This window comes from Petromyzon marinus, chromosome 82 (genome assembly GCF_048934315.1).
Source record: "Petromyzon marinus isolate PM22_M1 ecotype Great Lakes invasive population chromosome 82, UKy_Petmar_22M1.pri1.0, whole genome shotgun sequence".
Taxonomy (NCBI): domain Eukaryota; kingdom Metazoa; phylum Chordata; class Hyperoartia; order Petromyzontiformes; family Petromyzontidae; genus Petromyzon; species Petromyzon marinus.
Genome location: NC_133747.1, coordinates 4,534,860 through 4,549,390, shown reverse-complemented (window position 1 = coordinate 4,549,390; position 14,531 = coordinate 4,534,860). Strand labels below are relative to the sequence as shown.

Sequence of the window (14,531 nt, the reverse complement as noted above, 5' to 3'; positions counted from 1 at the left end):
CTCCCCGTGTCTCTCTCTCTCCCGTGTCTCTCTCCCCCCGTGTCTCTCTCTCACCGTGTCTCTCTCTCTCCCCGTGTCTCTCTCTCCCCCCGTGTCTCTCTCTCTCCCCGTGTCTCTCTCTCTCCCCGTGTCTCTCTCCCCCCGTGTCTCTCTCTCCCCGTGTCTCTCTCTCCCCGTGTCTCTCTCTCTCTCTCCCCGTGTCTCTCTCTCCCCGTGTCTCTCTCTCCCCGTGTCTCTCTCTCTCCCCGTGTCTCTCTCTCTCCCCGTGTCTCTCTCTCCCCGTGTCTCTCTCTCCCCGTGTCTCTCTCTCCCCGTGTCTCTCTCTCCCCGTGTCTCTCTCTCCCCGCGTCTCTCTCTCACTCCCCGTGTCTCTCTCCCCATGTCTCTCTCTCTCTCTCTCCCCGTGTCTCTCTCTCCCCGTGTCTCTCTCTCCCCGTGTCTCTCTCTCTCTCTCCCCGTGTCTCTCTCCCCGTGTCTCTCTCTCCCCGTGTCTCTCTCTCCCCGTGTCTCTCTCTCCCCGTGTCTCTCTCTCTCTCTCCCCGTGTCTCTCTCTCCCCGTGTCTCTCTCTCCCCGTGTCTCTCTCTCTCCCCGTGTCTCTCTCTCTCCCCGTGTCTCTCTCTCCCCGTGTCTCTCTCTCCCCGTGTCTCTCTCTCCCCGTGTCTCTCTCTCCCCGTGTCTAGCTCTCCCCGTGTCTCTCTCTCCCCGTGTCTCTCTCTCTCCCCGTGTCTCTCTCTCCCCGTGTCTCTCTCTCCCCGTGTCTCTCTCTCCCCGTGTCTCTCTCTCCCCGTGTCTCTCTCTCACCCCTTGTGTCTCTCTCCCCGTGTCTCTCTCTCCCCGTGTCTCTCTCTCACCCCTTGTGTCTCTCTCCCCGTGTCTCTCTCTCCCCGTGTCTCTCTCTGTCTCTCTCTCTCCCCGTGTCTCTCTCTCTCTCTCTCACCGTGTCTCTCTCTCCCCGTGTCTCTCACCCCTTGTGTCTCTCTCCCCGTGTCTCCGCAGGGCTTCCAGAACCTGTCCTCGTGCTCCGTGTCCGTGTCCCGCGTCCTGTCTCTGCCGCCCGTGTCTGTGTCCGTACCGCTGGCGGTCGATCCGCGTCTCTGCGTTTCCGTTCCTCCACCGAATGCCCACAACGGACCTGCGGACACGAGGGTTCGACTCATCTCCAGCACGCTTCGACAAGATCAGGTGAGAGAGAGACACGGGGGGGAGAGACACGGGGAGAGAGAGAGACACGGGGAGAGAGAGAGACACGGGGAGAGACACGGGGAGAGAGAGAGACACGGGGAGAGAGAGACACGTGGAGAGAGAGAGACACGGGGGTTCGACTCATCTCCAGCACGCTTCGACAAGATCAGGTGAGAGAGAGACACGGGGAGAGAGACACGGGGAGAGAGAGACACGGGGAGAGAGAGACACGGGGAGAGAGACACGGGGAGAGAGAGACACGGGGAGAGAGAGAGAGAGACACGGGGAGAGAGAGAGAGAGACACGAGGGTTCGACTCATCTCCAGCACGCTTCGACAAGATCAGGTGAGAGAGAGAGAGAGACACGGGGGTTCGACTCATCTCCAGCACGCTTCGACAAGATCAGGTGAGAGAGAGAGAGACACGGGGAGAGAGAGAGACACTGGGAGGGAGAGAGAGAGACACGGGGAGAGAGAGACACGGAGAGAGACACGGGGAGAGAGACACGGGGAGAGAGAGACACGGAGAGAGACACGGGGAGAGAGAGAGACACGGGGAGAGAGAGACACGTGGAGAGAGAGAGACACGGGGGTTCGACTCATCTCCAGCACGCTTCGACAAGATCAGGTGAGAGAGAGACACGGGGAGAGAGAGACATGGGGAGAGAGAGAGACACGAGGGTTCGACTCATCTCCAGCACGCTTCGACAAGATCAGGTGAGAGAGAGAGACACGGGGAGAGAGACACGGGGAGAGAGAGAGACACGGAGAGAGACACGGGGAGGGACACATGGGGAGAGAGAGAGACACGAGGGTTCGACTCATCTCCAGCACGCTTCGACAAGATCAGGTGAGAGAGAGAGACACAGAGAGAGAGACACGGGGAGAGAGAGAGACACGGGGGTTCGACTCATCTCCAGCACGCTTCGACAAGATCAGGTGAGAGAGAGACACGGGGAGAGAGACACGGGGAGAGACACGGGGAGAGAGAGACACGGGGAGAGAGAGACACGGGGAGAGAGAGACACGAGGGTTCGACTCATCTCCAGCACGCTTCGACAAGATCAGGTGAGAGAGAGAGACACGGGGAGAGAGAGACACGGGGAGAGAGAGAGACACGAGGGTTCGACTCATCTCCAGCACGCTTCGACAAGATCAGGTGAGAGAGAGAGAGAGACACGGGGGTTCGACTCATCTCCAGCACGCTTCGACAAGATCAGGTGAGAGAGAGACACGGGGGAGAGAGAGACACGGGGAGAGAGAGACACAGAGAGAGACACGGGGAGAGAGAGAGACACGGGGAGAGAGAGACACGGGGAGTGAGAGAGAGAGAGACACGGGGAGAGAGACACGGGGAGAGAGAGAGACACGGAGAGAGACACGGGGAGGGACACATGGGGAGAGAGAGAGACACGGGGGTTCGACTCATCTCCAGCACGCTTCGACAAGATCAGGTGAGAGAGAGAGACACGGGGGAGAGAGAGACACTGGGAGTGAGAGAGAGACACTGGGAGTGAGAGAGACACGGAGAGAGACACGGGGAGGGACACATGGGGAGAGAGAGAGACACGGGGGGAGAGAGACACGTGGAGAGAGAGAGAGACACGTGGAGAGAGAGACACGGGGAGAGAGAGAGAGAGACACGAGGGTTCGACTCATCTCCAGCACGCTTCGACAACATCAGGTGAGAGAGAGAGACACGGGGAGAGAGAGAGAGAGACACTGGGAGTGAGAGAGACACGGGGAGAGAGAGACACGGGGAGAGAGAGAGAGAGACACGAGGGTTCGACTCATCTCCAGCACGCTTCGACAAGATCAGGTGAGAGAGAGACACGGGGAGAGAGAGAGACACGGGGAGAGAGAGAAAGAGAGAGACACGGGGAGAGAGAGACACGGGGAGAGAGAGACACGGGGAGAGAGAGACACGGGGGGAGAGAGAGACACGGGGAGAGAGAGACACGGGGAGACACGGGGAGAGAGAGAGACACAGAGAGAGAGACACGGGGAGAGAGAGAGAGACACGGGGAGAAAGAGACACGGGGATAGAGAGACACGGGGATAGAGAGACACGGGGAGAGAGACAAGGGGAGACACTTGGAGAGAGACACGGGGAGAGAGAGACACGGGGAGAGAGAGACACGGGGAGAGAGAGACACGGGGAGAGAGAGACACGGGGGGGAGAGAGAGAGAGACACGGGGAGAGAGACACGGGGAGAGAGAGAGACACGGAGAGAGACACGGGGAGGGACACATGGGGAGAGAGAGAGACACGAGGGTTCGACTCATCTCCAGCACGCTTCGACAAGATCAGGTGAGAGAGAGAGACACGGGGGGGAGAGAGACACGGGGAGAGAGAGAGAGAGAGACACGGGGAGAGAGAGACACGGGGGGAGAGAGACACGGGGAGAGAGACACGGGGAGAGAGACACGGGGAGAGAGAGACACGGGGGGAGAGAGACACGGGGAGAGAGAGAGACACGGGGAGAGAGAGACACGGGGGGGGAGAGAGACACGGGGAGAGAGAGAGACACGGGGGGGAGAGAGACACGGGGAGAGAGAGACACGGGGAGAGAGAGACACGGGGAGAGAGACACGGGGAGAGAGAGACACGGGGAGAGAGAGACACGGGGGGGAGAGAGACACGGGGAGAGAGAGACACGGGGAGAGCGAGAGAGAGACAGGAGGAGAGAGAGAGACACGGGGAGAGAGAGACACGGGGGGAGAGAGACATGGGGAGAGAGAGACACGGGGAGAGAGAGACACGGGGAGAGAGAGACACGGGGGGAGAGAGACACGGGGAGTGAGAGAGAGACACGGGGAGAGAGACATGGGGAGAGAGAGAGAGAGAGACACGGGGAGAGAGACAGGGGGAGAGAGACAGGGGGAGAGAGAGACACGGGGAGAGAGAGACACGGGGAGAGAGAGACACGGGGAGAGAGAGACACGGGGAGAGAGAGACACTGGGAGAGAGAGACACGGGGGGAGAGAGACGGGGAGAGAGAGAGACACGGGGAGAGAGACACGGGGAGTGAGAGAGAGACACGGGGAGTGAGAGACACGGGGGGAGAGAGAGAGAGACACGGGGAGAGAGATACACGGGGAGTGAGAGATAGAGACATGGGGGGAGAGAGACGGGTGGAGAGAGACACGGGGAGTGAGAGAGAGAGACACGGGGAGAGAGACAGGGGGAGTGAGAGAGAGACACGGGGGGAGAGAGACGGGGAGAGAGAGACACGGGGAGTGAGAGAGAGACACGGGGAGAGAGAGAGAGACACGGGGGGACAGAGACGGGGAGAGAGACACGGGGAGAGAGAGACACGGGGAGAGAGAGAGAGACACGGGGAGAGAGAGAGAGACACGGGGGGATAGAGAGACACGGGGGGACAGAGACGGGGAGAGAGACACGGGGAGAGAGAGACACGGGGAGTGAGAGAGAGACACGGGGAGAGAGAGAGAGACACGGGGGGATAGAGAGACACGGGGGGACAGAGACGGGGAGAGAGACACGGGGAGAGAGAGACACGGGGAGAGAGAGACACGGGGAGAGAGAGACACGGGGAGAGAGAGACACGGGGAATTAGACTCATCTAGCACACTTAGACTAAACACCCCCACAGTTCACTTGGTAGTGGTATAGTCCACCTCAGACTAAACACCCCCACAGTTCACTTGGTAGTGGTATAGTCCACGTGAGACTAAACACCCCTACAGTTCACTTGGTAGTGGTATAGTCCACGTGACACTAAACACCCCCACAGTTCACTTGGTAGTGGTATAGTGCACATGAGACTAAACACCCCCCACAGTTCACTTGGTAGTGGTATAGTCCACGTGAGACTAAACACCCCCACAGTTCACTTGGTAGTGGTATAGTCCACCTCAGACTAAACAGCCCCCACAGTTCACTTGGTAGTGGTATAGTCCACGTGAGACTAAACACCCCCACAGTTCACTTGGTAGTGGTATAGTCCACGTGACACTAAACACCCCCACAGTTCACTTGGTAGTGGTATAGCCCAGGTGAGACTAAACACCCCCCACAGTTCACTTGGTAGTGGTATAGTCCACGTTAGACTAAACACCCCCACAGTTCACTTGGTAGTGGTATAGTCCACGTGACACTAAACACCCCCCACAGTTCACTTGGTAGTGGTATAGTCCACGTGACACTAAACACCCCCACAGTTCACTTGGTAGTGGTATAGTCCACGTGAGACTAAACACCCCCCACAGTTCACTTGGTAGTGGTATAGTCCACGTTAGACTAAACACCCCCACAGTTCACTTGGTAGTGGTATAGTCCACGTGAGACTAAACACCCCTCACAGGTCACTTGGTAGTGGTATAGTCCACGTGACACTAAACACCCCCCACAGTTCACTTGGTAGTGGTATAGTCCACGTGACACTAAACACCCCCACAGTTCACTTGGTAGTGGTATAGTCCACGTGACACTAAACACCCCCCACAGTGCACTTGGTAGTGGTATAGTCCACCTCAGACTAAACACCCCCCACAGTTCACTTGGTAGTGGTATAGTCCACGTGAGACTAAACACCCCCCACAGTTCACTTGGTAGTGGTATAGTCCACGTGAGACTAAACACCCCCCACAGTTCACTTGGTAGTGGTATAGTCCAGCTCAGACTAAACAACCTCCACAGTTCACTTGGTAGTGGTATAGTCCACCTCAGACTAAACACCCCCCACAGTTCACTTGGTAGTGGTATAGTCCACGTGAGACTAAACACCCCCACAGTTCACTTGGTAGTGGTATAGTCCACGTGACACTAAACACCCCCCACAGTTCACTTGGTAGTGGTATAGTCCACCTCAGACTCAACACCCCCCACAGTTCACTTGGTAGTGGTATAGTCCACGTGGGACTAAACACCCCCCACAGTTCACTTGGTAGTGGTATAGTCCACGTGACACTAAACACCCCCCACAGTTCACTTGGTAGTGGTATAGTCCACCTCAGACTCAACACCCCCCACAGTTCACTTGGTAGTGGTATAGTCCACGTGACACTAAACACCCCTACAGTTCACTTGGTAGTGGTATAGTCCACGTGAGACTAAACACCCCCACAGTTCACTTGGTAGTGGTATAGTCCACCTCAGACTAAACACCCCCCACAGTTCACTTGGTAGTGGTATAGTCCACGTGACACTAAACACCCCCACAGTTCACTTGGTAGTGGTATAGTCCACGTGAGTCTAAACACCCCCCACAGTTCACTTGGTAGTGGTATAGTCCACGTGACACTAAACACCCCCACAGTTCACTTGGTAGTGGTATAGTCCACGTGAGACTAAACACCCCCCATAGTTCACTTGGTAGTGGTATAGTCCACGTGAGACTAAACACACCCCCCACAGTTAACTTGGTAGTGGTATAGTCCACGTGAGACTAAACACACCCCCCACAGTTCACTTGGTAGTGGTATAGTCCACGTGAGACTAAACACCCCCCACAGTTCACTTGGTAGTGGTATAGTCCACCTCAGACTAAACACCCCCACAGTTCACTTGGTAGTGGTATAGTCCACATGAGACTAAACACCCCCACAGTTCACTTGGTAGTGGTATAGTCCACGTGAGACTAAACACCCCCACAGTTCACTTGGTAGTGGTATAGTCCACCTCAGACTAAACACCCCCACCGTTCACTTCGTAGTGGTATAGTCCACCTCAGACTAAACACCCCCACAGTTCACTTGGTAGTGGTATAGTCCACGTGACACTAAACACCCCTCACAGTTCACTTGGTAGTGGTATAGTCCACGTGGGACTAAACACCCCCCACAGTTCACTTGGTAGTGGTATAGTCCACGTGACACTAAACACCCCCCACAGTTCACTTGGTAGTGGTATAGTCCACGTGAGACTAAACACCCCCCGCAGTTCACTTGGTAGTGGTATAGTCCACGTGACACTAAACACCCCCACAGTTCACTTGGTAGTGGTATAGTCCACGTGAGTCTAAACACCCCCCACAGTTCACTTGGTAGTGGTATAGTCCACGTGAGACTAAACACCCCCCACAGTTCACTTGGTAGTGGTATAGTCCACCTCAGACTAAACACTCCCACAGTTCACTTGGTAGTGGTATAGTCCACGTGAGACTAAACACCCCCCACAGTTCACTTGGTAGTGGTATAGTCCACCTCAGACTAAACACCCCCACAGTTCACTTGGTAGTGGTATAGTCCACGTGACACTAAACACCCCTACAGTTCACTTGGTAGTGGTATAGTCCACCTCAGACTAAACACCCCCACAGTTCACGTGGTAGTGGTATAGTCCACGTCAAGGCTAAACACCCCCACAGTTGACTTGGTAGTGGTATAGTCCACGTGACACTAAACACCCCCACAGTTCACTTGGTAGTGGTATAGTCCACGTGAGACTAAACACCCCCCACAGTTCATTTGGTAGTGGTATAGTCCACCTCAGACTAAACACCCCCCACAGTTCACTTGGTAGTGGTATAGTCCACGTGAGACTAAACACCCCCCACAGTTCATTTGGTAGTGGTATAGTCCACCTCAGACTAAACACCCCCCACAGTTCACTTAGTAGTGGTATAGTCCACGTGAGTCTAAACACCCCCACAGTTCACTTGGTAGTGGTATAGTCCACGTCAGGACTAAACACCCCCACAGTTCACTTGGTAGTGGTATAGTTCACGTGACACTAAACACCCCCACAGTTCACTTGGTAGTGGTATAGTCCACGTGACACTAAACACCCCCCACAGTGCACTTGGTAGTGGTATAGTCCACCTCAGACTAAACACCCCCCACAGTTCACTTGGTAGTGGTATAGTCCACGTGAGACTAAACACCCCCACAGTTCACTTGGTAGTGGTATAGTCCACGTGATACTAAACACCCCCCACAGTTCACTTGGTAGTGGTATAGTCCACCTCAGACTAAACACCCCCCACAGTTCAGTTGGTAGTGGTATAGTCCACCTCAGACTAAACACCCCCACAGTTCACTTGGTAGTGGTATAGTCCACGTGACACTAAACACCCCCCACAGTTCACTTGGTAGTGGTATAGTCCACGTGGGACTAAACACCCCCCACAGTTCACTTGGTAGTGGTATAGTCCACGTGGGACTAAACACTCCCCACAGTTCACTTGGTAGTGGTATAGTCCACGTGAGTCTAAACACCCCCACAGTTCACTTGGTAGTGGTATAGTCCACGTCAGGACTAAACACCCCCACAGTTCACTTGGTAGTGGTATAGTTCACGTGACACTAAACACCCCCACAGTTCACTTGGTAGTGGTATAGTCCACGTGACACTAAACACCCCCCACAGTGCACTTGGTAGTGGTATAGTCCACCTCAGACTAAACACCCCCCACAGTTCACTTGGTAGTGGTATAGTCCACGTGAGACTAAACACCCCCACAGTTCACTTGGTAGTGGTATAGTCCACGTGATACTAAACACCCCCCACAGTTCACTTGGTAGTGGTATAGTCCACCTCAGACTAAACACCCCCCACAGTTCAGTTGGTAGTGGTATAGTCCACCTCAGACTAAACACCCCCACAGTTCACTTGGTAGTGGTATAGTCCACGTGACACTAAACACCCCCCACAGTTCACTTGGTAGTGGTATAGTCCACGTGAGACTAAACACCCCCACAGTTCACTTGGTAGTGGTATAGTCCAGGTGAGTCAACACCCCCACAGTTCACTTGGTAGTGGTATAGTCCACGTGAGCCTAAACACCCCCACAGTTAACTTGGTAGTGGTATAGTCCACGTGATACTAAACACCCCCACAGTTCACTTGGTAGTGGTATAGTCCACCTCAGACTAAACACCCCCACAGTTCACTTGGTGGTGGTATAGTCCAGGTGAGTCAACACCCCCACAGTTCACTTGGTAGTGGTATAGTCCACATGACACTAAACACCCCCCACAGTTCACTTGGTAGTGGTATAGTCCACGTGAGACTAAACACCCCCCACAGTTCACTTGGTAGTGGTATAGTCCACGTGAGACTAAACACCCCCACAGTTCACTTGGTAGTGGTATAGTCCACGTGACACTAAACACCCCCCACAGTTCACTTGGTAGTGGTATAGTCCACCTCAGACTAAACACCCCCCACAGTTCACTTGGTAATGGTATAGTCCACCTCAGAACTAAACACCCCCCACAGTTCACTTGGTAGTGGTATAGTCCACCTCAAACTAAACACCCCCCACAGTTCACTTGGTAGTGGTACAGTCCACGTGAGAATAAACACCCCCACAGTTCACTTGGTAGTGGTATAGTCCATGTGACACTAAACACCCCCCACAGTTCACTTGGTAGTGGTATAGTCCACGTGAGACTAAACACCCCTCCCCGTGTCTCTCTCTCCCCGTCTCTCTCTCTCCCCGTGTCTCTCTCTCTCCCCGTGTCTCTCTCTTTCCGTCTCTCTCTCTCCCCGTCTCTCTCTCTTTCCGTCTCTCTCTCTCCCCGTCTCTCTCTCTCCCCGTGTCTCTCTCTCCCCGTGTCTCTCTCTCCCCGTGTCTCTCTCTCCCCGTGTCTCTCTCTCTCCCCGTGTCTCTCTCTCTCCCCGTGTCTCTCTCTCTCCCCGTGTCTCTCTCTCCCCGTGTCTCTCTCTCCCCGTGTCTCTCTCTCCCCGTGTCTCTCTCTCTCCCCGTGTCTCTCTCTCCCCGTGTCTCTCTCTCCCCGTGTCTCTCTCTCTCCCCGTGTCTCTCTCTCTCCCCGTGTATCTCTCTCTCCCCGTGTCTCTCTCTCCCCGTCTCTCTCTCTCCCCGTCTCTCTCTCTCCCCGTCTCTCTCTCTCCCCGTGTCTCTCTCTCCCCGTGTCTCTCTCTCTCCCCGTGTTTCTCTCCCCGTGTCTCTCTCTCTCCGTGTCTCTCTCTCCCCGTGTCTCTCTCTCTCCCCGTGTCTCTCTCTCCCCATGTCTCTCTCCCCGTGTCTCTCTCTCTCCTCGTGTTTCTCCCTCTCCCCGTGTCTCTTTCTCTCCCCGTGTCTCTCTCTCCCCGTGTCTCTCTCTCCCCGTGTCTCTCTCTCCCCGTCTCTCTCTCTCCCCGTGTCTCTCTCTCCCCGTGTCTCTCTCTCCCCGTGTCTCTCTCTCGCCGTGTCTCTCTCTCTCCCCGTGTCTCTCTCTCCCCGTCTCTCTCTCTCCCCGTGTCTCTCTCTCCCCGTGTCTCTCTCTCCCCGTCTCTCTCTCTCCCCGTGTCTCTCTCTCCCCGTGTCTCTCTCTCCCCGTGTCTCTCTCTCCCCGTGTCTCTCTCTCCCCGTGTCTCTCTCTCCCCGTGTCTCTCTCTCCCCGTGTCTCTCTCTCCCCGTGTCTCTCTCTCTCCCCGTGTCTCTCTCTCCCCGTCTCTCTCTCTCCCCGTGTCTCTCTCTCCCCGTGTCTCTCTCTCTCCCCGTGTCTCTCTCTCCCCGTGTCTCTCTCTCCCCGTGTCTCTCTCTCTCCCCGTGTCTCTCTCTCTCCCCGTGTCTCTCCCCGTGTCTCTCTCTCACCCCGTGTATCTCTCTCTCCCCGTGTCTCTCTCTCTCCCCGTGTCTCTCTCTCCTCGTGTCTCTCTCACCCTGTGTCTCTCTCCCCGTGTCTCTCTCTCCCCGTGTCTCTCTCTCCCCGTGTCTCTCTCTCCCCGTCTCTCTCTCTTCCCGTGTCTCTCTCTCCCCGTGTGTCTCTCTCTCCCCGTGTCTCTCTCTCTCCCCGTGTTTCTCTCCCCGTGTCTCTCTCTCTCCGTGCCTCTCTCTCCCCGTGTCTCTCTCTCTCCCCGTGTCTCTCTCTCCCCGTGTCTCTCTCCCCGTGTCTCTCTCTCTCCTCGTGTTTCTCCCTCTCCCCGTGTCTCTCTCTCTCTCCCCGTGTCTCTCTCTCCCCGTGTCTCTCTCTCCCCGTGTCTCTCTCTCGCCGTGTCTCTCTCTCTCGCCGTGTCTCTCTCTCTCCCCGTGTCTCTCTCTCCCCGTCTCTCTCTCTCCCCGTGTCTCTCTCTCCCCGTGTCTCTCTCTCCCCGTCTCTCTCTCTCCCCGTGTCTCTCTCTCCCCGTGTCTCTCTCTCCCCGTGTCTCTCTCTCCCCGTGTCTCTCTCTCCCCGTGTCTCTCTCTCCCCGTGTCTCTCTCTCCCCGTGTCTCTCTCTCTCCCCGTGTCTCTCTCTCCCCGTCTCTCTCTCTCCCCGTGTCTCTCTCTCCCCGTGTCTCTCTCTCTCCCCGTGTCTCTCTCTCCCCGTGTCTCTCTCTCCCCGTGTCTCTCTCTCCCCGTGTCTCTCTCTCCCCGTGTCTCTCTCTCCCCCGTGTCTCCCTCTCTCCCCGTGTCTCCCTCTCTCCCCGTGTCTCTCTCTCCCCCCGTGTCTCCCTCTCTCCCCGTGTCTCTCTCTCTCCCCGTGTCTCTCTCTCTCCCCGTGTCTCTCTCTCTCCCCGTGTCTCTCTCTCTCCCCGTGTCTCTCTCTCTCCCCGTGTCTCTCTCTCCCCCCGTGTCTCCCTCTCTCCCCGTGTCTCTCTCTCTCCCCGTGTCTCTCTCTCTCCCCGTGTCTCTCTCTCTCCCCGTGTCTCTCTCTCTCCCCGTGTCTCTCTCTCTCCCCGTGTCTCTCTCTCCCCCCGTGTCTCCCTCTCTCCCCGTGTCTCCCTCTCTCCCCGTGTTTCTCTCTCTCCCCGTGTCTCTCTCTCTCCCCGTGTCTCTCTCTCTCCCCGTGTCTCTCTCTCTCCCCGTGTCTCTCTCTCCCCCCGTGTCTCCCTCTCTCCCCGTGTCTCTCTCTCTCCCCGTGTCTCTCTCTCTCCCCGTGTCTCTCTCCCCGTGTCTCTCTCTCTCCCCGTGTCTCTCTCTCTCCCCGTGTCTCTCTCTCACCGTGTCTCTCCAGGACAGTCCAGAGTTGCGTTCTCTCATGGTTGAAGATGTAAACACCACCACCAGCTCAAACTCCTCCACCTCCTCATCCTCCACCTCCTCATCCTCTACCTCCTCATCCTCCTCGTCGTGGATGAGGGGAGGGGCCGTGAGGGGGGGTCGCCCCCCCTCCCCCCACCTCGTCCTGCAGATCCACGGAGGAGGATTCGTGGCGCAGACATCACGATCACATGAGGTGAGACACGGAGACACGGGGGGAGAGACACGGGGAGAGAGACACAGGGAGAGACACGGGGAGAGAGAGAGAGACACGGGGAGAGAGACACGGAGACACGGGGGAGAGAGAGACACGGGGAGAGAGACACGGAGACACGGGGGAGAGAGAGACACGGGGAGAGAGACACGGAGACACGGGGGAGAGAGAGACACGGGGAGAGAGACACGGAGTGAGAGAGATAGAGAGAGAGACACGGGGAGAGAGAGACACGGGGAGAGACACGGGGGGAGAGACACGGGGAGAGAGACACGGGGAGAGACACGGGGAGAGAGACACGGAGACACGGGGGAGAGAGAGACACGGGGAGAGAGACACGGAGACACGGGGGAGAGAGAGACACGGGGAGAGAGACACGGAGTGAGAGAGATAGAGAGAGAGACACGGGGAGAGAGACACGGGGAGAGAGAGACACGGGGAGAGACACGGGGGGAGAGACACGGGGAGAGAGACACGGGGAGAGAGAGAGACACGGGGAGAGAGAGACACGGGGAGAGAGAGACACGGGGAGAGAGAGAGACACGGGGAGAGAGAGAGACACGGGGAGAGAGAGACACGGGGAGAGAGAGACGGGGAGAGAGACACGGGGAGAGAGAGAGACACGGGGAGAGAGACACGGGGAGAGAGACACGGGGAGAGAGAGACACGGAGACACGGGGAGAGAGAGACACGGGGAGAGAGAGACACGGGGAGAGAGACACGGGGAGAGAGACACGGGGAGAGAGACACGGGGAGAGAGAGAGACACGGGGAGAGAGACACGGGGTGAGAGAGAGACACGGGGAGAGAGAGACACGGGGAGAGAGACACGGGGAGAGAGACACGGGGAGAGAGACACGGGGGGAGACACGGAGAGAGAGACACGGGGGGAGAGAGACACGGGGGGAGAGAGACACGGGGAGAGACACACAGGGGAGAGAGACACACAGGGGGAGAGAGAGACACGGGGGGAGAGAGAGACACGGGGAGAGAGAGACACGGGGAGAGAGAGAGACACGGGGGGAGAGAGAGACACGGGGAGAGAGACACACGGGGAGAGAGAGAGACACGGGGGGAGAGAGACACGGGGAGAGAGACACGGGGAGAGAGAGACACGGGGAGAGAGAGACACGGGGAGAGAGACACGGAGACACGGGGAGAAAGACACGGGGGGAGAGAGAGACACGGGGGGAGAGAGAGACATGGGGAGAGAGACACGGGGAGAGACACGGAGACACGGGGGGAGAGAGACACGGGGAGAAAGACACGGGGGGAGAGAGAGACACGGGGGGAGAGAGACACGGGGAGAGAGAGACACGGGGAGAGAGAGACACGGGGAGAGAGACACGGAGACACGGGGAGAAAGACACGGGGGGAGAGAGAGACACGGGGGGAGAGAGAGACATGGGGAGAGAGACACGGGGAGAGACACGGAGACACGGGGGGAGAGAGACACGGGGAGAAAGACACGGGGGGAGAGAAAGACACGGGGGGAGAGAGAGACACGGGGAGAGAGAGAGACAGGGGGGAGAGAGAGAGAGACACGGGGAGAGAGAGACACGGGGAGAGAGAGACACGGAGACACGGGGATAGAGACACGGGGAGAGAGACACGGGGAGAGAGACACGGGGAGAGAGACACGGGGAGAGAGAGAGACACGGGGAGAGAGACACGGGGTGAGAGAGAGACACGGGGAGAGAGAGACACGGGGAGAGAGACACGGGGAGAGAGACACGGGGAGAGAGACACGGGGGGAGACACGGAGAGAGAGACACGGGGGGAGAGAGACACGGGGGGAGAGAGACACGGGGAGAGACACACAGGGGAGAGAGACACACAGGGGGAGAGAGAGACACGGGGGGAGAGAGAGACACGGGGAGAGAGAGACACGGGGAGAGAGAGAGACACGGGGGGAGAGAGAGACACGGGGAGAGAGACACACGGGGAGAGAGAGAGACACGGGGGGAGAGAGAGACACGGGGAGAGAGAGACACGGGGAGAGAGACACGGAGACACGGGGGGAGAGACACGGGGAGAGAGAGACACGGGGAGAGAGAGACACGGGGAGAGAGACACGGAGACACGGGGAGAAAGACACGGGGGGAGAGAGAGACACGGGGGGAGAGAGAGACATGGGGAGAGAGACACGGGGAGAGACACGGAGACACGGGGGGAGAGAGACATGGGGAGAAAGACACGGGGGGAGAGAGAGACACGGGGGGAGAGAGACACGGGGAGAGAGAGACACGGGGAGAGAGAGACAC

General features: G+C 57.5%; 1 protein-coding gene and 1 long non-coding RNA gene across 2 annotated transcripts in view; one reads left to right on the top strand and one right to left on the bottom strand.

The window, feature by feature from the left end:
• LIPE (lipase E, hormone sensitive type) overlaps nucleotides 1-14,531 on the top strand; it is a 112,045-nt gene that overhangs the window by 30,999 nt on the left and 66,515 nt on the right. The window contains exons 8-10 of the mRNA XM_076057480.1: nucleotides 998-1,183; nucleotides 3,287-3,493; nucleotides 12,029-12,250. Coding sequence (XP_075913595.1) covers nucleotides 998-1,183; nucleotides 3,287-3,493; nucleotides 12,029-12,250 — 615 coding nt within the window. The remainder of the gene's footprint in view (nucleotides 1-997; nucleotides 1,184-3,286; nucleotides 3,494-12,028; nucleotides 12,251-14,531) is intronic.
• LOC142907718 (uncharacterized) lies at nucleotides 6,601-7,699 on the bottom strand. Its single transcript, XR_012931229.1, has 3 exons — nucleotides 7,303-7,699; nucleotides 6,921-7,255; nucleotides 6,601-6,685 (listed from the first exon to the last, which is right to left on the bottom strand). It is a non-coding gene; the product is annotated as an uncharacterized LOC142907718 (long non-coding RNA).